This window comes from Hypanus sabinus, chromosome 3 (assembly GCF_030144855.1).
Source record: "Hypanus sabinus isolate sHypSab1 chromosome 3, sHypSab1.hap1, whole genome shotgun sequence".
Taxonomy (NCBI): domain Eukaryota; kingdom Metazoa; phylum Chordata; class Chondrichthyes; order Myliobatiformes; family Dasyatidae; genus Hypanus; species Hypanus sabinus.
Genome location: NC_082708.1, coordinates 184,678,084 through 184,705,568, shown reverse-complemented (window position 1 = coordinate 184,705,568; position 27,485 = coordinate 184,678,084). Strand labels below are relative to the sequence as shown.

The 27,485-nt window shown below is 42.9% G+C and overlaps 1 protein-coding gene across 2 annotated transcripts in view; it reads right to left on the bottom strand.

Moving 5' to 3' along the window:
- Positions 1-27,485, bottom strand: part of npm1b (nucleophosmin 1b) — a 116,555-nt gene that overhangs the window by 53,435 nt on the left and 35,635 nt on the right. For both annotated transcript variants that reach the window (XM_059965755.1, XM_059965756.1), the window contains exon 7: positions 24,202-24,325. In XM_059965755.1, coding sequence (XP_059821738.1) covers positions 24,202-24,325 — 124 coding nt within the window. The remainder of the gene's footprint in view (positions 1-24,201; positions 24,326-27,485) is intronic.

Genomic DNA, 27,485 nt, shown 5'->3' with positions numbered 1-27,485 from the left:
TGGCTTAAAGGGATTTCCGAACAGTTACCATGTGGTTTAGCCTCCAGCCAGTTTCCCACGTTTTTTCTTTTACACACACACACACACACACACACACACACACACACACACACACACACACACACACACACACACACACACACGCACACACACACACACACACACACACACACACACCCGCCCCCCCCAGCTGCGTGGTTGGAGCACCAGATGTACCGTCACAAACTGGAAAGCACTTTGTTGTCACTTAACAGCATTTAAGTAAAGACAAACACACTTGTTGCCGATATTGATGCTGAATGACAATAATCTATAAAAGTGGGAACAACATACACAAAATGCCAGAGGAACTCAGCAGGTCAGGCAGTGCCCGAGGAGATGAATAAACAGTCAATATTTGTGGCCCAGACCCTTCATCAGTCTGAAAAGTCAACTGTTTTGTTTATTCTTTTTCAAAGATGCTGCCTTACCTGCTAAGTTCCTCTTTGCATATGTTGCTCAAGATTCCCAGCAAATGCAGGATTTCATGAATTTATAACAACTGAACACTATCGAATGTTGGAAGGCCTCAATAGAGTGGATGTGGAGAAGTTGTTTCCTTTCTTTCTTTCTTTTTAAATCTTTTTATTAATTTTTAAGCAAACATAAATGAAACATGAATACAGAGAGTTTGAGAGTACATAGTTAATAGTTTAAATAGACATTCAAATATATGATAATCAATATATAATAACCTCCCAAACTCATAGTATTATGAACAAAAGAAATAATGGTGGAAGAGCCTGGGACCAGAGCACAAAGCCTCAGAATAGAGGGACGTCCTTTTAGAACAGGGATGAGGAGGAATTTCTTTAGCTAGAGTGGTGAATCTGTGGAATTCTTTGCCACAAGCAGTTGTGGAAGCTAAGTCTTTACAAATATTTAAGGCAGAGGTTGATAAGGTTCTTGATTGGTCAAGGCATGAAAGAATACGGGGAGAAGGCAGGAGATATGGGCAGAGGGGAAAATTGGATCAGCCATGATGACCTAATTCTGCTCCTATATCTTACGGTCTTATGGAATTATTTACTTAGCAAACTCACAACCCTGAGAATTCCCACCAAATTATGTACCTAGCTGAAGTTTCACCACAATTTTTTATTTACTATTTTGTTAATTGGATGCAGATGATGCTGACATTTATCATCTGTCACTAACTGAGAAGTTAAATGTCAATTATATTGCATGCTCTAGAAACACACATACACCAGGCTAAGTAAGAATAGTTAATTTTCCTTCACTCAAATTAATTGATTGATTGATCGATTGATAGATAAATACACGACAGAGTTGGCCCTTTGAGCTGCACCACTCAGCAACCAACCTCTTTAACCCTAGCCAAATCACAGGACAATTTACAATAAACAATTAAGCTACTAACTGGTATGCCTTTGGACCGTGGGAGGTAACTGTAGATTCTGGAGGAAACTCACACAGTGACGGGTGGGCGTTAAAAACTCCTTACAGATGATGTCAGAATTGAACTTTGAACTCCGACGGCCCAAGCTGAAATAGCGTCACAGAAACCACTCTGCTACCATGGTGCCTTGCTGATTTGCCACACAGTCATTGTTACTAAAAAAAAAATACCATTTTTCCAGATTAATTAAACAACTTAAATTTCAACTCTCTGGCACTTTGATGGGAATATGAATTTCTGACTTTGGATCAATAGATAGGGATTCTGGGTTGTAATTGGGTTACCTGACCTCCATGCTAACATTTCCACTGTGGTAATGCAACAGCCAGTTTCCACAAGTTACTTTAGTACAGTTACAAAAAACAATGAAACATAGGAAAGCACAGGAATAGGCCCTTCAGCCCACAAAGTCTGCGTCCACGATGATGCCAATTTAAACTAATCCCATCTGCCTTCAGATGGCCTGTATCTCTTAATTCCCTGCCTGTTCGTGTGGCTGTCTAAATACCTCTTAGGCATTGCCATTGTTTACAGCATCTAACCAAAGTAGCAAGCTCCCCCTATCTATGCATTTGATGAGCCCAAAGAAACGGCAGACAGATGACAGCAGCAGAACAGGATTTGCCAGCCAGTGTTGACCATGTAGGACTGTCTTAGGGACTCCAGCTCCGTCGGGGTTGACTCCCAAAGCCTTCCCCATGAGTGGGTACAGACACAAGGTAGCAGAGGTTTCAGACCGGAGTTTATCTTCATCCAAGGTTTCCATAACTTGCCATCCCTACCTTTCATCTTCAAAGGAACATGGTGGCCCTGAACTCCAATCAATTGGCCTTTAGAAGACATGTTAGATGCAGATTTTACCATCAAACTACCGTTCCCAAGTTATTTCCTGCAGTTCCTGCCTCATACAGCTGTAATCAGCCTTCCCCCAGGCTAGCACTTTCACCTGCGGATCTGTGTTCAATCCTGACCCCTGGTGTGGAGTTTGCACCTTCTTCCTCTGACTGCAAGGATTCCCTCTGGGTGCTCTGGATTCCCCCCATGTCCCACAGCTGTTTCTGTTTTTGTGACCCTCATCGATTTTAACAGCTGATTCTACCCAGGTGCACCATGGCTAGGCTTGGCAAATGTTCTGCCCAAGACCCACAAGAACATAGAAAAACACATCACAGTACTGGCCCTTCGGCCCTACTCCAATAGCAATCTAACCCTTCACTCCTACACAGCCAATAACTCTCCATTTTTCTATCATCCACATGCCTATCTAAGAGTTTTGTTTAAGGGACTTTTAGATAGGAACGTGGATGATACAAAAATGGAAAGCTATTGTACCAACTCTAACAGTGAGGAATAAGATAATCTTACCCCTGAGCTAATAATAAATAGTTGTTGTCAGTTTCTTCAGTCCTGAATGAGACATGAAGCATAGAACAGTACAGTACAGGAACAGTCCCTTCGGCCCACAATATATCTGCCAGTCATGATGTATCCGTCTCTACCATCACACCTGGCAGTGCATTCCAGGAACATGGCAATGTCTGTATAAGAAACCTACATCTAACATGTCCCTTAAATTTTCCTCCACCCACCTTAAACAGGTGCCCTCAGGTACTGGCATTAGGAAATATTTAAACACATACACATAACAAGATAAATTCAATGTCATCATTAAAAAAAAACACAGAAGATTTTTGTCAGCATTCCAGGGATAAGCACGTGTCACAGCACTGGGTCTATCAGCCACCTTTCTTATGGATTGAGTACCAATTTGTTGTCGTTTTGTGCTGTGTCATATGACATGGCCATCCTGGTCTTTCCATGACCATGATGGTTCTAGGCAAACTTGCATTGCCTTCTTTTGGGCAGCGTCCCTACAAGACAGGTGACACGAGCTCTTCAGAGATTGTCTGCCTGGTGTCAGTGGTCATATAACCAGCTGCCCATATGACCATGGCTCCCATGGCTTCACGTGACCCTGGATCGGTGGGGATTGGTGTGGATAGATAAGCAGGTGCTCCACCTTGCTCAAGGGTGACTTGCAGGCTAGCAGAGCACCTTACACCTTCTTTGGTAGAGGCATATCTCCACCCTGCCACCCATGAGTTCCATTATAGAAGTTTAAAAGAAAGGCTTTGCCAACCTCAATATTTGTGTATTCAAAATCAAGAAGAGTTGTGAACACACCTCACTCCATCACGTAAATTAATCTCACCTCCACTGACTCTGTCCACACTTTCCACTGCCTCAAGAAAGCAACTATCACAATCAAGGTCTGTTCCCTCCTCTTCTCCTGCTCCAGCCTCAATGACAGCTTCTATCATGTTGTCAGCAGATTCATGAACAGATCTTTTATACACTAAAGCTAAATTTTAGTTCACTCAATCACTGTATTTGTCTACCTGGACTGCACTTTCTATATGACAGTGACATCCTACTCTGCACTCCAGTTTTTTATTCCTTTTGTGCTACCTCTTGGGTGGTGGGATGACGGTATGCCCGAACCAAAGGAGGGGTAAGGCAGGCTCTGCTGGCCTGCAGGGCAAGGTGTGGTAGCCCCCCACCCCTCCTGGTCAGGGTCACGTGATGCCACGGGAGCAGGTGGTGGATGGTCATATAAGCCCCTGGTGCATAGCACAAGTCTTGTTATGTGACCACCGATGCCAGCAGACAATCTCTGAGAAGTATTAAGAGTATTGTAAAGACACTGCCCTGAAGAAGACAATGGCAAACCACTTCTGTAGAAAAATTTGCCAAGAACAATCATGGTCATGGAAAGACCATGATCGTCTCTGCCATACGACACAGCACATAATGATGAAGATGATGTGCTACCTCAATGTATGGAATGATGATCTCGCTGATTGTTATGCAAAACAGGAGTTTTTTTTTTATGTGACAATATTAAACCAATTTAACTGTTATGATCATTCAATTCTGGGCCATTTCAAGAGGGTCAAGTAACAATAACTCAAGTGAGGCAATGAGTAAGCGAACATGGTGAGTAGGTTATATAAATAACTCTGTCACCTTCCAGTGCAACACACAGAAAATGTTGGAGCAACTCAGCAGGTTGGACAGTATCTATGGAAACGAATAAACAGTTGATGTTTCAGGCCAAGACCCTTCTTCTGGACTGAAATGTGAGGGGGAAGATGCCAGAATAAAGAGGTGGAAGGAGGGGAAGGCGGCTAATGATGAGCACCTGCCAGTGTTCCCTTCACTCTCCCGCCAATGCAGAGTTCAGAATCAAGCTTATTATCACTGACTTATGTGACATGAAAATTGTCACAGCTGCAGCCCTGCAAAAACATACATGGCTATAAATTACAAAACAAAATTAAAAAGGCAAAAAAGACCGTGCTCGTGGAGTCATGGATCTCTGATGGCAGAGGAGAAGGAGCTGCTCCTTAAACAGTGAGCGTGGTCTTTAGGCTCTGGTACCTCCTCTCCATCAGCAGCAATAAGGTCTAAAGTGTAGACCCCTATGCGGGAGACGGAGAGGATATTTCCTGTAGTGGGAGAATCCAGGACCAAAGGGCAAAGGTTCAGAATACAAAGAAATCCTTTAGAACAGAGATAAGGAGGTATTTCTTTAGCCAGAGGGTGGCGAATCTGTGGAATTCATTGCCCCTGGCGGCTGTGGAGGCCAAGTGACTGGGTATATTTAAAGCGGAGGTTGATAGTGAGGATGTCAAAGGTTATGGGGAGAAGGTAGGACAATAGGGTTAAGAGGGTGATAAATCAGCCACGATGGTGCTCGGGTTTCCAGCATCTGCAGATTGTCTCTTGTTTATGATGGAACGGCAGAGCAGATTCGATGGGCCAAATGGACAGATTCTGCTGCTATATATTATAGTAAGGTCTTGTGTATCCATCAGTTTCCTTCTTGTGCAGCATGTTGGCACCCTAGTCTCAGACATGAGCTTCCACAAGCCGAGCAAAACAAAGTAGTTACTTTATACCCAACGCGCCTGGGTCTAGAAACCAGTCATGCAAAAGAGCAAGGGACAAAATCACAAAAAATGCGTCAAAGAGAATGGATGAAACGAAAAGAATCCTGCTGCATTTACCTAGCGCTGTGATTTGGCACTGGGTGTGACTGTTTCCCAGGTGCACCATTCAGCTCCACGTCAAGCTTAGGCTCGGCTTTGACCTTTGCTGCTATCTCCTCTTAGAAAGATTTGATTTGAAAAGAAAGAAGATTAAAATAAAAAAAAGATCAAATACATTTTTTTTTGGTATGTACGGAGTGGAAAGGGGTGATGGGGAGGAAGGCGGATTATCACAAACACTTGTGTGAGGATTAACTTTATAACTGGATATTTTTTAAATACTTTCGTGAAGCGTAAAAATGTGTCCATAAATCCTCCTTTCTCATTTACCTGTGCTGTAATCTACAATGAATAGATTGGGTTTGTCAAAGTAGCCACATGAGATGGATCGGATATCTAATACCATACTGTACATTTCATGAGCCCCAGAGCCTTTATTTTGCCTCTTAGCATAGCTTTGAGGTAAGAATTAACATTTAAAACTTTCAGGACAATAGTCTGCCTTTCACAATTTTATTTAAGCAATGTGCATTTCTTTCACATCATGTTTGCACGGTAGGTATAAGGTTGCAGCGGTGAAGTTACTACACAGGAAATTCAGATGCTCAGGCTAGTGATCTGGATATAAGGGTTGAAAATCGCAAAACAGTAGCTAAGGCATTTAAATTTGATTAAATAATTCTGAGAAACAGCACCCTCAGTAATTGGCAACAGACCCAAAATTCTGCAGGAACTCAGCAAGTCAGGAGGCATCTATGGAGAGGAATAAACAGTTGACCTTGTGGATTCATGAATATTATTAAAGCCCAAATGCCCTTCCAAGAGGTATTTTGCCTTTATATACAGTACCTGAAGACTCACACAAATACTGGTTCACATCTGCTCTGTGATATTTGCCTGGATCTTTAAGGACCTGAGTTGTACGGTAAGGTTGAATAGGCTAGGACTTTATTCCCTAGAACACAGAAGACTAAGGGGAGATTTATTAGAGGGGTATTACAAATAAAAAAACAGGGTGGCCATCTCAGTATGTAATCTGATGAATCTTTTCTGCACTGTCAATACTGAATACATTCTCTTGTTGGATTGGAGTGGAGAATAGTTATTTTTCTTATAGTTAGTTTTCTAACTTTGAAGTTCAAGCTAAATTGTCATTCAACCATACATGAATACCGATGAATAAAGCCAAATGAAGCAACATTCCTCCGGGACCAAGGTGCAAAACACAGTACCAACAGTCATATATCACAGTTATAACAGCAAGTAAACATACATGTTAACTTCTGGTAAGATGGCCGCGCGAGAGAATGCAGTGGCCTCTTGGGGCCAAGCAAAGGTGCTGTTTCTTTTGTAAAATTTGTCTTTGCGAAGTTCCTTGCACACTGCACTCACCATGCCAGACAGACCTTTCGCTGCCAGTAACCAACTGGAACTTAAGAAATGCAGCCACAATCTGAGCAATCATCAAGGCAGCCAAACGACAATAAAGGGACAAGATCCAGACACAACTCTCCACCAACATCACACACAGCTTATGGCAAGGTCTGCACACCATTGCAGACTTCAAAGCTATGTGCAGTGGTGCTGCCCCTCTCCCAGATGGGGTAAATCTTTTCTACACAGTACAGTTTCACCAACACTGGGCCCCTGATGCGGCCTGCGCCTTGGTCATCGCTGAGGCTGAAGCACACAGGTGTTTCCAATGAGTGGACAGCCTCAAGGTTGCAGGACCGGACAGCATCCCAGGACAGGTATTCAGGATGTGAGCAGCACAACGGGCTGGTGTGTTTACAAACATTTTTAACCTCTCCCTCTCCCAGAGTAGAGTGCCCTCCTACTTCAAAACATCCACCATTGTTCCTGTACCTAAAAAGACCAAGGGTACACGCCTGAATAACTGGTGTCCTGTCACACTCACCTCAATAATAAGCAAATGCTTTGAGAAGCTGGTCAAAGACTACATCTGCAGCATGCTACCACCCTCACCGTACCCCCTACAATTCACCTACCGACACAACCAATCGATAGATGATGCAGTAGCCACAGCTCTACACACCATCCTTACACATCTGGAGAAGGGGGATGCTTGTGTGAGAATGCTGTTTTTGGACTACAGTTCAGCATTCAACACCATAATTCCCTCCAGGCTTGACACAGAGACCTCGGCCTTCACCCTGCATCGTGCAGCTGAATCCTGGACTTCCTGTCAGATCACCGGCAGGTGGTAAGAGTGGGGTCCCTCATGTCTGCACCAGACCCTCAACACAGCTGACCCACTGCTCCAATCTGCTAACTAAATTTGCAGATGATACATTAATTGGCCTTATCTCAAATAATAACAAGGCAGCCTACAGAAAAGTCATCATCCTGACACAGTGGTGTCAAGAAAACAACCTCTCCCTCAATGTCGCAAAAACAAAGGAGCTGGTTGTGGACTACAGGAGAAATGGAGACAGGCTCACCCCTATTGACATCAATGGATCTGCGGTTGAGAGGGTGAACAGCTTCCAATCCTCAGTATACACATCACCAAGGAATTCATGTGGTCTGTACATACTGGCTGTGTGGTCACACAACAGTCCCTCTCTCACCTCAGACGGTCGATGAAGTTCAGCATGACTCCCCAAATCCCAAGGTCTTTCTACAGGGGTACAATTGAGAGCATGCTGACAGGCTGCATCACTGCCTGGTATGGGAATCGCAGGGCTTTGCGGAGTGGTGCGAACAGCCCAGCGCATCTGCGGATGTGAACTTCCCACCGTTCAGACACTTACAGCAACAGGTGCGTAAAAGGGGCTCGAAGGATCACTGAGGACCCGAGTCACCCCAACCACAAACTGTTCCAGCTGCTACCATCCGGGAAATGATACTGCAGCATTAAAGCCAGGACCAACAAGCTCCGGGACAGCTTCTTCCACCAGGCCATCAGACTGATCAATCCACGCTGACACAAGTGTATTTCTAAGCTATATTAACTGCTCTGTTGTGTATCCTACAGCACATACTATTTATTACAAATTACGATAATTTGAACACTGCACATGCAGACGGAGACATAACATGAAGATCTTTACTCTTCATGTAATGAATTAAGTCAATTCAATTCAATGTAATTTTTATGATCTAAAGACAACTCTACTCCAAGTACATCAGGAATACACGGCTACTCCATCGATGATATGCTTGTTGATCAGAGTAGCTGGACTGGTGTTGGCAGTGGAGCTGGCCGAGGTGTCAGAGGGGCCAGTCAAGGCTGACATGGTGGAGAAGGAGCCAGCCGAGATGTTGAAGAGCCTCTCGGGGTATCCGAGGAGCTTGCCAGTGTATCAGAGTGTGTGTGTGTATATATATATATCCATTGGGATATTGGAGGAGCCTGCCAGACTGTCGGAGGAGCTGGTTTAGGTTCAGAGGAGCTGACCTGGCTGCAGACCGTGTTGCTGCCCGCGACTCAGAAACATCAAATTTTATGTGGTTTAACTGTGTGAGATTGTCCTGGACGTTTCGCTTAAATTCACAAGACTCTGTTGGACATTGATAATGCAAGTTGCACAGGCCTGTTACCCGTGTCTGGTGGAGAGACGGTCATCATGGGAGCTGTGTAGTCTTGGTTGTAGTGAGAACTAGGCCTCAAGCCTCAGGCTAGCCTGCTGCTGCAGACCAGGTGAGAGACGCTGAAGTGCTGCAGCGTGGTGGAGCTCAGCTGGGGCCTGGCCTCACCCGTCAGTGCTGCCCCCTGTGTTTGAGCAGTGGAATGACAGGCTGGATTGCATGCGTCTGTACACTGCTGGGAGACTGTACCATTGATTGCCAGACATTGTCATTCAGGGTTTTGTACTACATATGTTTTTTTGAGTGAATATGCTTCTTTGAATTTGTTACTCACTTTTTTTGAATGTTTGCTTGCTACCTCTTAATGTTCTGCACTTCGGCCCAAGAGGAACACCATCTTGTTCAGCTGTATCTAGGTATAGTTGAATGATAATTAAACTTTATCTGATTTGATAGTCACACACAAAAAAATATTTAGCCCAAGTCCCTGAGTGACACATCTTGTCAGCTGATGGCAGGTTTCATATGCACACTATCCAGCTTGTCTCCCACCGAGTGAATACAGGAGGGTAGCAATGACAGTGGAGGCCAGCCCCTAACCCAGCATAGATGCTGCGCTAGAACACCTTCGACACCTCCTCTCCTGGACTGCTGCCACAGGCGAGCCCACGACTTGAGGCCTAGTCCTCGCTACAACCCAGCTTTCTTGTGCCTGATTGTATTTTTATATGATCACTGACATATTTGCGATTCTACAGTGAATTTTACAGTGCTCAGCGTGCAGACACACCCAGCACTGAGACACTAGGCAAGGTCACTTGAATTACTGATTGTTACAGAATGTCTCCCTGGTGTTTCCCGCTACCTTCATCCTCCCTTCCCCTTTTTCTAACCATGATTCCTCTTTCCCACTCAACACAGGCCCATATCAGAGTCAGGTTTATCATCATCACATATGTCATGAAATTTGATTTTTTTAGCAGCAGCAGTACAGTGCAATACATAAAATTATTACAGTACTGTGCAAAAGTCTTAGACACCATAGCTATATAGATGTGCCTAAGACTTTTGCACAGTATTGAATAATAAATTTAAATAAGTAGTACTTCAAATTCAACTGTTCAAATTAAAATCATTTCACTTTTCGGGGTTGAACTCCATCTGCCATGGGACTGATAAGACATACCTTTTGAGAGCCAGAATGAAGGAGAATCTCACCTGGTCCCTCAACACCAGCTCCATAGCAAAGAAAGCCCAGCAGCATCTCTACTTCCTGCAGACTGAGGAAAGTCTATCTCCCACCCCCCATCCTCATCACATTCTACAGGGGTTGTATTGAGAGCATCCTGAGCAGCTGCATCACTGCCTGGTTTGGAAATTGCACCATCTCGGATTGCAAGACCCTGCAGTGGATAGTGAGGTCAGCTGAGAGGATCATCGAGGTCTCTATTCATGCCATCACAGACATTTACACTACACACTGCATCCGCAAAGCAAACAGAATTATGAAGGACCCCATACACCCCTCATACAATCTCTTCTCCCTCTTGCCGTCTGGGAAAAGGCACCGAAGCATTCGGGCTCTCACGACCAGACTATGTAACAGTTTCTTCCCCCAAGCTTTCAGACTTCTCAATACCCAGAGCCTGGACTGACACCTTACTGCCCTACTGTCCTGTTTATTATTTATTGTAATGCCTGCACTGTTTTGTGCACTTTATGCAGTCCTGGGTAGGTCTGTAGTCCAGTGTAGTTTTTTTTCTCTCTCTGTGTTGTTTTTTAAGTAGTTCAGTCTAGTTTTTGTACTGTGTCATTTAACACCATGGTCCTGAAAAACGTTGTCTCATTCTTACTATACTGTACATAGCAGTTATGGTCGAAATGACAATAAAAGTGACTTGATTTGACTTGAATCTGAAAGCCTTGATGAACTTTTGCCTAAACAATCTGTATCCCTCCATTTCCTGCACATTCACGTGCCCTTCTAAAAGCCTCTTGATCGCCACTATTGTATCTGCTTCCACCATCACCCTTGCAGCCTGATCCACTCTCTCTATAAAATCTTCTCCTCTCTCACCTTTAACTATGTCTTCTGGTATTTGTTTTTCGTTTCTGGGAAAAAAAAATTCTAGCTGTCTACTTTATGTATGCCTTTCATAATCATATAAACTTCTAACAGACCTCCTCTAAATCTCCAATGCTCCAGAGAAGAAAATCCAAATTTGTCATACCTCCCCTTACAGCTGATCGCCATCATGTGTCATGTCATAAGATGTAGTCGATCATGGTCCCATGACCATGATTGTTCTTGGCAAATTTTTCCACACAAGTGTTTTGCTATTGCCTTCTTCGGGGCAGTGTCTTTACAAGATGGGTGACCCTAGCCTTTATCAATCCTCCTCAGAGATTGTCTGCCTGGTGTCAGTGGTCACATAACCAGGACTTGTGATCTGCACCAGCTGCTCATACGACCATCCACCACCTCCTCCCATGGCTTCACGTGGCCCTGATCGGGGATTGGGTTGGGGAGGGGGGGGGGGGGCGTTAAGCAGACATGACCAGCAGGCTAGTGGAGGGAAGGAGTGAAGGAGTGTCTTTCACTTCTTTTGGTAGGGATACATCTTCACCCAGTCACCCACTTACAGCTAATACCTCTCCTTATTAGTATCTCAAAGAAAAACTAGAAGGAATCAGAATCAGACTCAGGTTTAATATCACTGGCATATGTTGTGAAATTTATTAACTTTGCAGCAGAAGTACAATGCAATATATAATAATAGAGAGAAAAGTGTAAATTAGAGTAAGTATATATATACTAAATCATTAATTTAACTAAGTAGAGCAAAAGAAAAGGAAATAAAGATGTAGTGAGATAGTGTTCATGGGTTCAATGTCCATTCAGAAATCCAATAGCAGAAGGAAAGAAGCTGTTCCTCAATTGTTCAGTGTGTGCCTTCAGGCTTCTGTACCTCCTTCTTGATAGTAGCAATGAGAAGAGAGCACGTCCTTGGTGGTGGGGGGTCCTAAATTTTATGAGACTCCACTCCTTGAGGATGCCCTGGATCCCAAGAAGGCAGTTTGCTACGATGAAGCTGACATCTCTCTGCAGTTTAGTTCCATCCCATGCAGTGGTGCTCCCCACTCCCCATACCAGACAATGCATCCAGTTTGAATGCTCTCTATGACCACATTTGTAGAAATTTGCGAGTGTTTTTGGTGACATACCGAATCTCCTCAAAGTCCTAATGAAATATTGCTGCTGTCTTGCCTTCTTCATAGCTGCGCCAATCGCAATCAGTTCTTTGCTGTTAACGAGGTTGTTGCTGTAACACACTCAACTAGCCAGATAACTCATCCCTGCACGCCCTCTCGTCACCAGAGTCCTCCTCCGCCTCCAGAGTAAGATCTATCTTTGGCAAGTGACATCTGCATCCATTGATTATCAAATGTATTTGGAAACTTGCAATCCACAAAATGGTTGCCAGTTATCCCACAGCACTTAAGGACTACAAACCAACAATTTCACTAGGACACAGAACACAGAAAAGATGGCACAGTGCGTGCCCTGCGGCCCACGATGTTGTGCCAGCCCTTTAAGATCTATCTCCCCCTTCTGTCGCACCCTTCCACATAGTCCTCCATTTCCTTTCATCCGTGTGCCTTTTAAGAGTTTCGTAAATGCCCCTAATACATATGCCTCTACCACCACCCCTGACAGTGCATTCCACTATGTGTAAAAAAACCTGCCTCTGAACCCCCCCCCCCCCTCCCTCCACCAATACTTCCCTCCAATTACCTTAAGCATACCTCAGATTAGTTATTTCTGCCCTGGGAGAAAAAGTCTCCCTCCACATGTTCTGAGGTCACAAACAAGGTAGTCAAAAATGTAAATTCTTGCTTTCTTTCTCCACACATTCAGGTAAAAATTTGAAACATTAGCAATTGAATTTGTCTGCAGAAGGTAGCACAGAAATGGCTGTTATGGTGCATTTTATGCTAACAGCAGTCTAAAATTGTATGTTTCAATCACTTAACTCAGGACAAGCTCCCGACCTGCTGAAATATATGGTTTTGAGTTTAATCATATGGGCACAGCTTTGTAATCTCTCCTTCGCTTTCAGTTAGTAATTCTTCAGTGCTTCTCCACGCCAAGAGAAAAAAAGGCCTGAGCGAACAAAGGATGTGTTCTTTTCTCTCTCCCCAGCTGATGATATGGCTACATTCACTTCCAACTGGTGCTTTTGTTGGCCTCTGTGCGCACCTGGGCTTTTTTATTTTTGACTCAAGAGATTAACGCATGAATGTCGTGGAGAGAAAGGAGGGGAGGGGAGGTAAAAAAAGGCGCTCTCTGTTGCAACAGAGCCAACCTCAGATCAAAGTACTTCCCGCGACCCCTCTTACTTGTTTCTATGTGGGATTCCATGGATGTGACGGGGGTGTGGGGGGGGGGGGAAGAAGCAGAGGCCATAAACATAAGTGTTTGCTTATTCATTATATGATCAGATTGGATGTTTAAGGAATCACGTTTCAACCTGAGAACTGAAGTCACGCTGAAACGTCAGAAGGACAGCGAGCTTCGCTGGGATGCGCGATATAGCTTTTTTCATCTCTCCTCACAAGGCAACAGTTGTCTGCGTTCGCCTGAGCCCCGCTGCCTCCTCGGTACACAGTATCAGGTTTACTATCACTGACATATGTCGTGAGATTTGGCATTTTGCAGCAGCAGCATTGTGCAAAACATTTAAAAAATTACTATGTTACAATAAGAAATATAAAAAAAAACAAATAAGTAGCTCAAAAAGAGAGCAAAAGGAGAGATAGTGTTCATGGACCGTTCAGAAACCTGATGGCGGAGGGCAAGAAGTTGTTGATAAACTGTTGTGGGTTATATCCTCGTTGGCACACAATATCAGAATCACTATTATTACCATTGACATACGTCATCAAATTTGTCATTTTGTGACAGCAGTACAGTGCGAGACACAAAAATACAATAAATTACAGTAAGAAATATAAAAAAACAAATAAATAAGTAATAAACACTGGAAAGTGTGTTGCCTTTACCATTAATTGAGGGGCCCGTGAACCCTAGGTTGGGAACTCCTGCATTAGATACTATCTCCCGAGGCCTCCCGTCCCATGATCCTTTCCCTTCTCCAGCTCTGTATCACTTTCGCCAATCACCTTTCCAGCTCTTAGCTTCATCCCACCCCCTCCGGTCTTCTCCTATCATTTCACAATTCCCCCTCCCCCCACTACTTTCAAATCTCTTAGTATCTCTCCTTTCAGTTAGTCCTGACAAAGGGTCTCGGCCCAAAACGTCGACAGCGCTTCTCCTTATAGATGCTGCCTGGCCTGTTGCGTTCCACCAGCATTTTGTGTGTGTTGTTTGAATTTCCAGCATCTGCAGATTTCCTCGTGGAACTTCCTGTAGTGTTACAGATATCCTGAGCAAAGGCCCAGCACTTTGGAATGTGCATGAACAAACCAGTGAGGTTTGAGGCTGCCCTCTAAAATGCCCGGACATGAGCAGAGTTACCTTTTAAAACATACCTAAATGAAGAAAGCCATGTATAGCCATGTCCTTTTTAAGCGTCTTGGCCCAAATTTCCATAGATGCTGTCTGACCTGCTGAGTTCCTCCAGCATTTTGTACGTGTTAAGCCGTGTATGGTGCCCCTTTGATCCTTATTGTGATCTAAGTCTGTTTAATGTCAATTCCAATACATAATGTAGAGGAGAACAAAATACTTGTTAACTCTGGATCTGATAGAGCACCAAAAACAAACACAATAAAATAAAGAAGACAATTACATTAAAAAGCACAATAAATATAAATACACAAGTTAGCTTATATACATAGATTGATTTTATGTCCATAAAGTGACGTTAGACACAAGAGTGTCTATACCTAAGGTGACTGACAGGAAATGATTAATTAGTGGTGGTTGGGGGTATGGAGAGGTGGGCTAGTGGGTGGAGGTGGTGATCAGTCTTACAGTTTGGGGAAAGTAACTGTTTTTTGAGTTTGTAGGTCCTGGCATGGATGCTACGTAGTCTCCTCTCTGATGGGAGTGGAACAAACAGTCCATGAGCAGGGTGGGTAGGATTCGTCATGATGCAACTGGCTCTTCTCCGGTACCTTTCTGTATATACCGTACGCCCTTGATAGCAGGTAGGCTGGTGCCTGCGATGTGTTGTACAGTTCTGACTACCCACTGTAGAGCCGTTCTGTCCATCGCAGTGGAAATTGCTCAATGAGAAGTGATCACAGGACCCAACGGGACTGAAACATTCACTCACACCACAAAATATATGATTTACTGGACGTCTGATGCTGGCAACACATGGAATACACTATACTAGACTGCAACCTGAATTACTCTGCCCAATTTTTTCAAAACTGTCTAAGGTAATTTACTGCAATTTTGGAATACAAAAGCCTTGCAAAAAGAAGGACTCCATAATCCAATTTCTAGGCAACCGTCTTTTCCGCACATTTACAAAGACCCGAGACTGGTTAGAGAGTCAGCTACACAACCTAGTGGCTGTATGGTGCAGGACACCTCTCTGAGCTTCACTAACCCAGGTACTCCATCCAAGTCAATTATGTTGTTGGGCCATAATTGGTCTTATTCATTTAAATCCAGTTTAGTTTATTGCTATATACACAAGGGTGTAATAAAATTCCTTACTCTTGTACAGAGTAAGCAGTGTACATGGCACTATTAAGTACAACAATAAATATGAGCCGTGTAAAACAGCAGAAGATTGTAATGCAAACTGAAGTCATGCAAAAGAAACGCTAATCCAAATCAGAATCACTTTATTACCAGTATGTGAAACATACCAGAATTAATTGTGGTTCTATGCCAAACATAAAACACAGGACAATACTATAAAAGACAGATTCAGAATCAATCAGGTTTAGTATCAACGGCATAAATTATGAAATTTGTTAACTTAGCAGGAGCAATACACTACAATATGTAATAATAAAAACATGAATTACAGTAAGTATATATACATATTAAAGAGTTAAATTAAATAAGTAAAGCAAAACAAGTAGTGTGGGAGCGTTCATGGGTTCAATGTCCATTCAGAAATCTAACTGCAGAGGGGAAGAAGCAGTTCCCGAATCGTTGAGTGTGTGCCTTCAGGCTCCTGTACCTCCTCTTTGATGGTAACAATGAGAAGAGGGCACGTCCTGGGTGATGGGGGTCTTTAATGACGGATGCCACCTTTTGAAGATGTCCGAGATGTTAGAGGGGAGTGGCCATGATTTATTACTTACTTATTGACGTACAGCGCGGAACAGGCCCTTCTGGCCTCTCAAGGGCGCGCTGCCTAGTAATCCCCCGATTTAATCCCAGCCTAATCATGGGACAAGTTACAATGACCTATTAACCTATCCACAGGAACGTCTTTGGAATGCGGGAGGAAACCAGAGCACCCAGAGGAAATCCACGTGGTCACAGGGAGAACATACAAAACTCCTTACAGGCAACGACGGAAATTGAACCCGGGTCACTGGTTCCGTAAAGCGTTCTGCTAACCACTACGCCACCGTACTACCCATGATGAAGCTGACTAAGTTCACAACTTTCTGCAGCTTACTTTGAACCTGTGCAATAGCCCCCCACCCTATAACAGACGGTGATGCAGCCAACAGAATGCTCCCCACAGTGCATCTGTAGAAATTTGAAAATGTCTTTGGTGACATATCAAATCTCCACAAACTCCTAATGAAATATAGCCACTGTTGTGCTTTCTTTGTAATTGTATCGATATGTCGGGTCCAGGATAGATCTTCAGAGATCCCAATAGCAACCAAGGACTTACAAGACAATAATGTAAAGAGCCCTGAGCAATCAACAGGCAGCAGAACGGTCACATGCACAAACACCAATAATCAAATGTGAATGTATGAACAGAATCAATAATTATCAACAGATCAAGAAGGCAGGGAAGACGGACAATGGACAATAACAGAATAATTGAGAGCGGGGTAAGAGTCCGAGAACACGGCTTCACCAGCTACAAGGGTATGTGAAAGATTCGACTAGTCCAGAGGTCTGATAGCAGTGGGGAAGATGGGATGCAGACGTGATTGACAAAGCAGGTAAAGATAAAGATTCACTCCATTTGTCACATGTACATTAAAACAAACAGTGAAATGCATCGTGTGCATCAAATCAAATCAGTGAGGATTGCGCTGGGCAGCCCGCATATGTTGCCATGATACAGGCACAAACACTGTACTTACTAAACCATACACCTTTCAAGTTCAGTTTATTGTCATTCAATCGCACATACGTATACTGTCAAATGAAACAATGTTCCTCTGGACCAAGGTGCCCAACAGAGTACAGGTTTACCCGCTATTCGAAGGTAGAGCACCGCTATGAAATGGTTTGTAAGCCGGAATGTCGTAAAGGGAAGAAGCAATTACCATTTATTTATATGGAAAATATTTGTGAGCATTCCCAGACCCAAAACATAACCTACAAAATCATGCCAAATAACACATAAAACCTAAAATAACAGTAACATATATTAAAAGCAGGAATGATATGATAAATACACAGCCTATATAATGTAGGAATACTTTCCTGCAATCACTGCAGCACTATCTGGCGTAGCGTATAATCTCAGTACGCAGCGGAAACAGTCTCTCCAGTAACCTTTAAGCTATGAAGCTGCCAAATCATACCAAATAACACATAAAAATACACAGCCTACATAAAGTAGAAATAATGTATGTACAGTGTAGTTTCACTTACCAGAATTGGAAAGAAAGCGTGCACATTGATGATAGTGTATGAGGCTGAGTCATCAAAGGTTGAGGTGCTCGGCAATTTTCTCCAATACATTGCAGTTTCACTTGCTTATACGAGTAACTACCTTCTGTAATTATTTTCTTCAGTTCTTCTGGGAACTTTTTGGCAGCTTCAGTATCAGCCGAAGCACTCTCTCCAGTAAACTTTAAGCTATGAAGCTGCCCTCGCCTCAGAAACCGATCAAACCACCCATGACTGCCTTTAAATTCCACTTTCGCAACACTTTCACCACCATCGTCCAGTGCTTTCTGTTTCAGCTTATTAAAAAGACTGACTGATTTCTCCTTAAGTATAAGATAACTTAATGGAACACCACGCTTTGTACACCCATCAATCCACTCAAGCAACAGACTTTCCATTTTATCCATTACTGAATGCCGACTAAGAGAGATCACTTTGCCACGAGCGGAACCAACAGCAACATTGGCAGCTTTCAAGATTCTTTCTCTCTGCATATAAATAGTGCAAATGAGTCAACGCGCGGATAATGTCCTTACTTCGTTCACCACTATCGAAACGCTTAACTATGTCTAGTTTTACGCTAAGTGTAACACCCTTCCAAGCTCCTTTAGGCTTTTCCGATACCTTAGAACTCACCTTACTAATGGATGCACAAAATAAATTGACATAAAGCACAGATGCTCACATGCACGTGTTTAAGCAATGGCGGCTAGAATGCAGTTCCGGTGGAGGAGCTTGGCTGCTCGGGGCGCGTGCTACCTTTTCTCGTAACAGTGGAAACACCTTCTGTTAGAGAAAACAGGTAACTAATGTAGGCCTTTCATATAGCGAGGTGTCGTAAAGTGAATGTTCGAAAAACAGGGACCACCTGTATACTTAACTCACACACACATGTGGAATATTACTATCAGAAAAAAAATTACCGTAAATTCCGGACTATAAGCCGCTACTTTTTTCCCACGCTTTGAACACTGCGGCAACACTGCGGCCTATACTACGGTGCGGCTAATGCATGTTTTTTTTTCATGCCGCCAAAAACATTTTGCCTCATAACTGTAGACCAGTAAAATTGATGAGTAGTTCACAGAGGTTCAATGAAATTGTATGATAAATCAAGCGCACTTTCACAATTAAATTATTGTAAATCAGTCATTTGTACTCACCCTCATCAACATGGAAACCACTCGAAGAAAAGCATATGATACAGCTTTTAAGTTAAAGGCGATCAATCTGGCGGTTGAAGAAGGAAATAGAGCTGCTGCACATAATCTTGGCATAAATAAATCGATGTTGAGACGGTGGAGACGCCAGCGTGAAGAACTGAGTCAATGCAAAAAGACGACAAAAGCTTTCAGAGGTAATCATAGCAGATGGCCCGAACTTGAAAACTTTCTTGAAGACTAGGTTAACACACAGAGAGCAGGCGGCCATGGTGTTTCCACTGTGCAGATCAGACTGAAGGCTAAAGCAATTGCCACCAAAATGAAAATCGAAGATTTTAGAGGTGGGCCATCGTGGTGTTTTAGATTTATGAGACGAAAAGGCCTGTCCTTCAGGGTACGCACGACTGTGTCAGCAGCTCCCTCCCGACCACGAGGAAAAACTTGCTAACTTCCGCACATTCACTCAAACAAAGATAGTGGAGAATTCCATCGGGCCAGATGATATCATAAATATGGATGAAGTACCTTTGACGTTTGACCTGCCTCTCACTCCGACTGTTAATAAAAAAGGTGACTCGTCCATCACAGTGAAAACAAGTGGCCATGAGAGAACGCATTTTACTTGTGTTCTGAGCTGCACAGCATCCGGACTGAAGCTTCCACCGATAGTGATTTTTAAGCAGCTGACAATGAAAGTCCAGTGAAAGCTGCCATCAAGAGTACAAACTCAATTCCAGCTGTGATTCCTGGGGGCACCACAAAGTATTTGCAGCCACTGGACATCAGCGTGAACCGGGCATTTAAAGTGGCGCTGCGCCTTGAGTGGGAGGCTTGGATGACAAGCGGCGAGAAATCCTTTACCAAAACAGGACGCATGCGAAGAGCATCTTTAACTCAAGTCTGCCAGTGGATCCTAAATGCGCGGAGCCGTGTCACAACTTCCACCATCACCAACGGGTTTTGAAAGGCTGGACTGCTGCGTGATGAAGAGGACCGCGTGCGCTCAAGTGAGAGCGACAACAAAGAGACTGAAGTGAGTGACGAGATCCTGAGGTTGTTCAATTTGGACACTGAAGGACTTTGATGGTTTTAGTGCGCAGGAGGAAGATGAAGAAGGCGATCAATAACTTTTCCTGGTAGGCTGCAGTATATATATTTTTTTTACCAGTCGTTAGGAGATATTGGAATGTTGTTCGTGCACTGTTCAGTAAAAAAGTATATGCAACGTAATTTGTGAGTTACCGATACGTATGTATATTTAAAAGTAGCTGTGTTAAAGGCACTGTTCGAAAAAAAGCATTTGCAATATATATTTGTTTATGTTACCAAACGGATTTAATTAAAAGTTAAAAAATCCTCACGTGTAATATCTTTCTGTGTAAATATCTCATATTACAACGTGGGACACCTGCGGCTTAAAATCCGGTGCGGCCTGTACAAGTACAAAATTGATTTTCTTTCTAAAATTAGAGCGTGCGGCTTTTAATCAGGTGTGCTCTGTAGTCCGGAATCTACGGTAACTAATAATTCTTCTCTGTACCTACTGTATGTATCTGTGATGCCTCTGTACATTTTCCATTGTGGTAATGTGATCGAGTATGATGTTCTTCCAAGGGGTTGCCTAAGGAGGTGGTGGATGGTCATGTGAGCAGCTGGTGCAGATCACAAGTCCTGATTATGTGACCACTGATGCCAGGCAGACAATCTCTGAAGTGTATTGTTAATGGCTGAGGTCACATGTCTTCTAAAGACACTGCCCAGTAGAAGGAAAAGGCAAACCACTTCTGTAGAAACATTTCCCCAATCAATCATGGACATGAAAAGACCATGATTGCCTGGGGCATAAAACACAACACATAACAAAATAAATGGATCCACATTCCTCCAATCCCAAATGAAAGGTCTCAGCCCAAAACGTCAACTGTTTACTCTTTTCCATTGATGCTGCCTGGCCTGCTGAGTTCCTCCAGCATTTTGTGCACTTTTTCTTGTTTGTCCATCCATTCCTGCAGATTTGTCATAGAGACAGAGTCTGCCGCATAGAAAATGGCCCTTTGTCCCAACTCATCCACACCGACCATGCTGCCCAGCTGGCTATTCCCATTTGCTTGCGCTTGGCCTGCAGCTCTCTAAACCTCTCCCATCCATGTACTCAGCTTTTGAATATTTCTAATATGCCCACCTCAACAGTTCATTCCAGGTATACTGCCTGTAGAAGCTGTGTCTGATGTTTCTTATATACCTCTTGCCTCCGATCATAAATCTATGCCCTCTTGTTCTTAGCACGTCCACCTGGGAAAAAGACTATATGTGCTCTGACCCTGTCTATGGCCCTCATGATCTTATGTAGCTCTATCAGGTCACCCCTAAATTCCAGGGAATAAAGTCCTACTCTACTTAACCTCTGCTGTAACTCAGGATCTCAAGGCAAAGCAACATCCTGGTAAAACTTTTCTGCACCCAGACTAGTTTAATGCCGTATTTCCTATACCTGAGCGACCAAAACTGTACATAATACTCCAAGTGTTGCTTCAACATTGATTCACGTGCACAGCAAAATCCCACAAACATCAAAGCACAAATGCCCAGTAAACCTGCTTTGAATGTTGCCGTGGGAGTGAACATTATCTCAAGTTAATGTTAATATTAATGGCTGTTTCATTAAGATTATGTTCCTTTGCTCAGGTTATTAATAGGGTGAGTGAAATATGCAGTGAGTAGAGGTTTCATACATTCCTAGATATAGATTCAAAGTAAATTGTTTATCAAACTACGTGATGTCACCATATACTATCCTGAGATTCATTTTCTTACAGGTATTCACACTAGAACAACGAACTATTATAGACTCAATGAAAACAAATCTGCATACAAACACTGGCAAGCAACCAGTGTGCAAAAGAAGACAAACTGTGCAAATACAAAAGAATCAAACACAGTGGATTCTGGTTAATTGGGCCAGCCACTTATTTTGGACAGCTCTTAAAGACCAAAAACTAATTGATTAAAAAGCCAGGACTCTCTTCACTTACTTGGGATACTAATATTGGGATAGGAGACTATAACGAACAATTTCTAACTTGCATCAGTGGCATGTGTTTGTGTTCAAAAAGCAATAGTTTCTGTCACGATAGTTCAATGTTCAAAGTAAACTTAATATCAGAGTACATACGTATCATTACATACAACCTTGAGATTCTTCTTCTGAGCACACCTATAGAACAGTAACTATAAACAGTAAACATCAGGACCTGTAATAAAATTGTGCAAATGCCGATATAAATAAACAGCAATAAATAACGAGTATGACATAACAAGATAAAAGAGTACTTAGAAGAGTGTAGTTATTCCCTTTTGTTCAAGAGCCTGATGATTAAGGGCTAGTAACTTAAACCTGATGGTTCGAGTCCTGAGGCACCTGTACCTTCTACCTGATGGCAACATGGCCTGGGTGGTGAGGATCTTTGATAATGGATGCTGCTTTTCTATGGCAATGTTTCATGTAGACATGCTCAATGGTCAGGAGTATGCACTGCACTGAGTTCACTACCCTTTGAAGGATTTTCAGTTCAAAGGCATTGGGGTTCCCATACCAGGCTATAATGCAGGCAGTAAGCACACTTTCTACCAAACGTGTATTGAAGTTTGCCAAGGTTTTTAATGACATGACAAATCTCCACAAACTCCTGAGGAAGTACAGGCACTGTCATGCTTTCTTCGCAATTATATTTATATGATGGGTCCAGGACATCTCCTCTATGATAGTGACACCCAGGAATTTAAAGTTACTGACCCTCTTCATCTCTGATCCTCCGATAGTTGGAGAAACATTCAGGAAGATAATTCAGAACTTGTTTGCTCACTGCGGTTTCAAGTATTGAGGCTTGGAGATGCCAGAAACGGCTGGCAGTGGAAATGAAATAAGTTCACTTCAACTTATTAGAAACTACAAAGAACTTGAAGGTATTGACAATCATTTTGAATGTTACAATGAAAGTAATATTTGGATAATGCAATAGCTGAAAGCATTGTATGAAGGCCTCCATCATTTCCACTTGATGTTAGCACTGAATTTGTTCATTTAAAGTCAATCAAAAGGATACAGCAGCAAACACTAGATTAATTCCTCCTTCAATTACTATTAGAAAGTAATACACAGCTTTACAGTACTGTAGTTGTATTGTTAGTGTTCTAATTAGATTTGTATTTCATTTAAATACATAAATTGTTACAGTTAAATGGCAATTTGTCTTTTTTTTTATACCTTTTTAATTATTTCCATGAAACTTCATTTAATTGGGGTAGCCACTGAATTGAACCAAAATACACAGGTCCAGAATAAACAGTAATTATAAATAAATATATAATACCAAGAACATGAGTTATAAAGTCTACAACTTATCTAACTCAATTGGAGATCAAGCACAGTGATCTCTGAAATACATATTCTTCAGCAGGGGGTCATTTAAGAATGGCAAATATTTATCAAGTGGCTATCCGCACAGCCTTCCATATCCTTATAATCAAAAAATAGTAAATACTTCAAAATTACCAAAAATGATGGAATTTATAAACATCATGGGGATCTACAATAAATGTCCATGTAATTCATGATAGTTGCTTTGTTTAAACATCAAAAATGTTTTAAGAGAAATATAAGAAAATGCATTTATAAATAAATAAATAGATAAATAGCAGATTGATAGATAGACAGATAACAAAAGTAATTTACTTTGGAATAAACAGCATCATCACTGACTAATGCATCCCTTTGTATATACTGACTTAAAATCTCCCCGTATCCCTTCACCGTAACAGGCACAATTCTGTTACTATCCCTCTATAACTTCACACCTTCGTTCTTTATAACCCCACAGCTCTGCAATCTTCAGCCACCATGAAAACAAGATCTCTGAACCAACTTCCTTCATAATCTGGAGAACTCCAAAAAGTTTTCACAAAGCAACGGTACTAAATTAGACTCGAATTGGAATCTTGCTTTGGACCAACTTGTAAAGGTTGCGTCTCTGCATTCTGCCTCCTACTAACACCCAACTGCATCATCACATGACACTTACTGCTTCTATTATGTCATTTGATCATTTACATCAATGTGGAGATCACTTGTATTGTCTACATTAATTACTACAATTGGCAAGCATTATGTTAACTCACATTAACTGTTTTTTTCAGAGGAGTCTTTGGAATCTCATCTTCTTCATCTTCATCACCCTCATCGTCATCTTCTTCCTCATCATCATCATCTTCGTCGTCCTCCTCCTCCTCTTCCTCCTCCTCACTGAAAGGTAACATGGTAAATTCAGGAGGAAGAAAAAACAGTAATTTCCAGTTCCAACAGAACACAAAATATAAAAACAAATTACTTTGTGACACAGATTCTGCAGATGCTGGAAATCCAGAGTGCTCAATAGGTCAGGCAACATCTATGGAAGGGAATAAACAGTTGATATTTTGGACTGAGACCCTTCATCAGGATTGGAAAGGAAGGGGAAGAACCTAGAAAAGGAAGCTGGAGAGGAGGAGGAGTAAAAGATGAGAGGTGATAGGTGAAGCCAGGCAAGGAAGAAGGTGGGTGGGTAGGGGAGGAGAAGATGAAGTGGGAAGCTGGGACATGATAGGTGGAAAAGATAAAGGGCTGCAGAAAAAGAAATCTGATAGGAGAGGACAATGCTGACAAAAAGATTGACAGCATCTGCAGAGACTAATACACTGCTCCAAGCAGATGAACACATTAGTTGTTTCTCTTTCCATGGATGCTCTTCGAATTTTAAGTTCGAGTTCTAGAATCTTTCACGTTTACCTTTTTGCTGATTAGGGTTTCATATATAGACAGGATATTATAAAACATTTCAGGTATTTCCCTTCATTCTCCTGCCCTGACCTCCTTCAGAACTATAACACTTTCATCTAGGTGAGGACTGGCTCATGGATCTCTGGTGTCCTCCTGCTGAAGTCAATAATCAGCTCCTTGGTCTTACTGAGTGAGAGGTTGTTGTTGTGGCACCACTCAGCCAGATTTTCAATCTCCCTCCTATATGCTGAATGGTCACCACCTTTGATTCTGCCAGAGCCAATCTTGAATATGGCACTGCTGCTACACTTAGCCTCACAGTCATAAGCATAAAGTGAGTAGATCAGGGGACTAAGTACACAGCCTTGTGATGCACCTGTGCTGAAGGAGACTGTGAAGGAGATGCTGTTGCCAGTCTGACTGAGTAGGGTCTGAAATCGAAGATCCAGTTGTATTTGGGGATACTGAGACTATGGTCTTGCAGCTTATTGATCAGTTTTGAGGGGATGTTAGTACTGAATACCAAACTGTAATCAATGAAGAACATCCTGTTATATGCATGTTTGCTGTCTAGATGTTTCAGGGTTGAGTGAAGAGCTAATAAGATGGCTTCTGCTGTGAGCCTGTTGCTCCAGTATGCAAACTGGAGAGGATCCAAGTTGCTTCTCAGGCAGGAGTTGATATGTTTCATCACCAGCCTTTCAAAGCTCTTCATCACAGTGATGTAGATACTACTGCATGATGGCCACTGAGGGAGGTTACCACCTGGTATGGTTGAAGCCTGCTTGAAGCAAGTGTGTTCCTCAGACTGCTGAAGCAAGAGGTTAAAGATATTGAACAGTCCAACCAGTTGGTCAGCACAGGCCTTTGGCACTTGGCCAGGTACCCTGTCTGGGCCGGATGCTTTCCATGAATTCTGCCTCCTGAAGGATGTCCTCAGACACTGAAATTCCTCCATGTCTTTACGGCCAAAGGGATCGTCTGGGAGTGAAGCCTTGTTATCACCTACGTTGCTTAGTTTCACTTTGTTGGATGTGATAGCTGTTGAGCTTTCTTTAGTGATTCAAGTTTGATCCAGAATTAACACCACATGTGAGCTACCTCTCCGGAGATTCCAAAACAGTCTCCGGAGTTTAGAGAGAATGGTGCACAAAACATAGAACATCCAGTGAGTGACAGTTCTGTGGGTGAAAACACCTTGTTCATGAGAGAGGTAAGAGGAGAATGGCCAGACTGGGTCAAGCTGACAGTAATTCAACTAACCATGTGTTACAACAGAGGTGTGTAGAAGAGCATCTCTGAATGCACACCACATTGAAGCATCAAGCACAGTGAAGTGCCTGAATGACTATCGCCCTGTAGCGCTGACACCCATAGCCATGAAATGCTTTGAGAGACTTGTGCTCTCACACGTTAGGGCTACAATCCCACCTGATCTGGCCAAACACCAGTTTGCCTACCTCCACAGAGGACGCAGTCACAACAGCCCTCCATATTGTTCTGACTCACTTAGAGGAACCGAACTCTTATGTGAGGATGTTATTTGTGGACTTCAGTTCTGCACACGATCATCCCCCATAAACTGGTTAGCAAACTGGACACTCTTGGCCTTGGTTCCTCCCTGTGCTCGTGGGTCATGGACTTTCTCACAGACCGACCACAGCAAGTCAGAGTTGGTAAGCACATCTCCACCACCCTCATCTCAAAAACAGGCACCCCTGCAGGGCTGTGTGCTGAGCCCTAAGCTCTACACACTCTACACACATGACTACACCCCATCTACACCTCCAACTCCATAATTAAATTTGCCGACGATATCACAGTGGTTGGCCTGATCTCAGACGAGGATGAAACAGCCTACAGGCTTGAGGTGGATCATCTGACGGAGTGTTGTAAGGACAACAACCTGGTTCTTAACACTTCTAAAACAAAAGAGATGACCACTGACTTCAGGAGATCAAAGGAGAGAGTACACACCCCTCTCCATATACATGGAGAGGTAGTGGAAAGTGTGGAAAACCTAAAGTTCCTTGGAGTTACATTGTCAAGGCAGCTGACATAGACCACCGCCTCCCTGCTTGTAAAAAAGGCTCAACAAAGACTCTTCTTCCTCAGAAAGCTGAAACAGGCCAAACTCCCACAAAAGCTGCTGCTTGAACAGAAGCACAATTGAAACCATCCTGACCAACAGCGCCACCGTGTGGTGTGCCAGCTGCACAGCCGCTGAGCGACAAGACCTGCATCGCGTGGTGAAGGCGGTCCAGCGAATTGTCAGGATGGAGCTCCCAGGACTGGACACCATCTATTCCAGCAGACTCAGGAGGAAAGCAATCAGCATAACCAGAGACACTAAAAACCAGAACAAATAGACTGAGGAACAGCTTCTACCCCAGAGCTGTGGCCTCCATCACACCACTCCCACAGAACAATGACTGAAACTGTGAGCACACACAAGGACTCAAATACTTGCACTAACGGCACTTTGTGCATTACTGTGACATTCTGGTGCTGCTGCAACTTATTTTCTGCTACTTATCTATTTAATACTGTTTTTCTATTACTGTCTTGTTTTTATCTACCGCTTTGTTTGATTGCCTGAGAGGAAGCCAAACAGAGTTTCACTGTACCTATGTAAATTAATAATAGA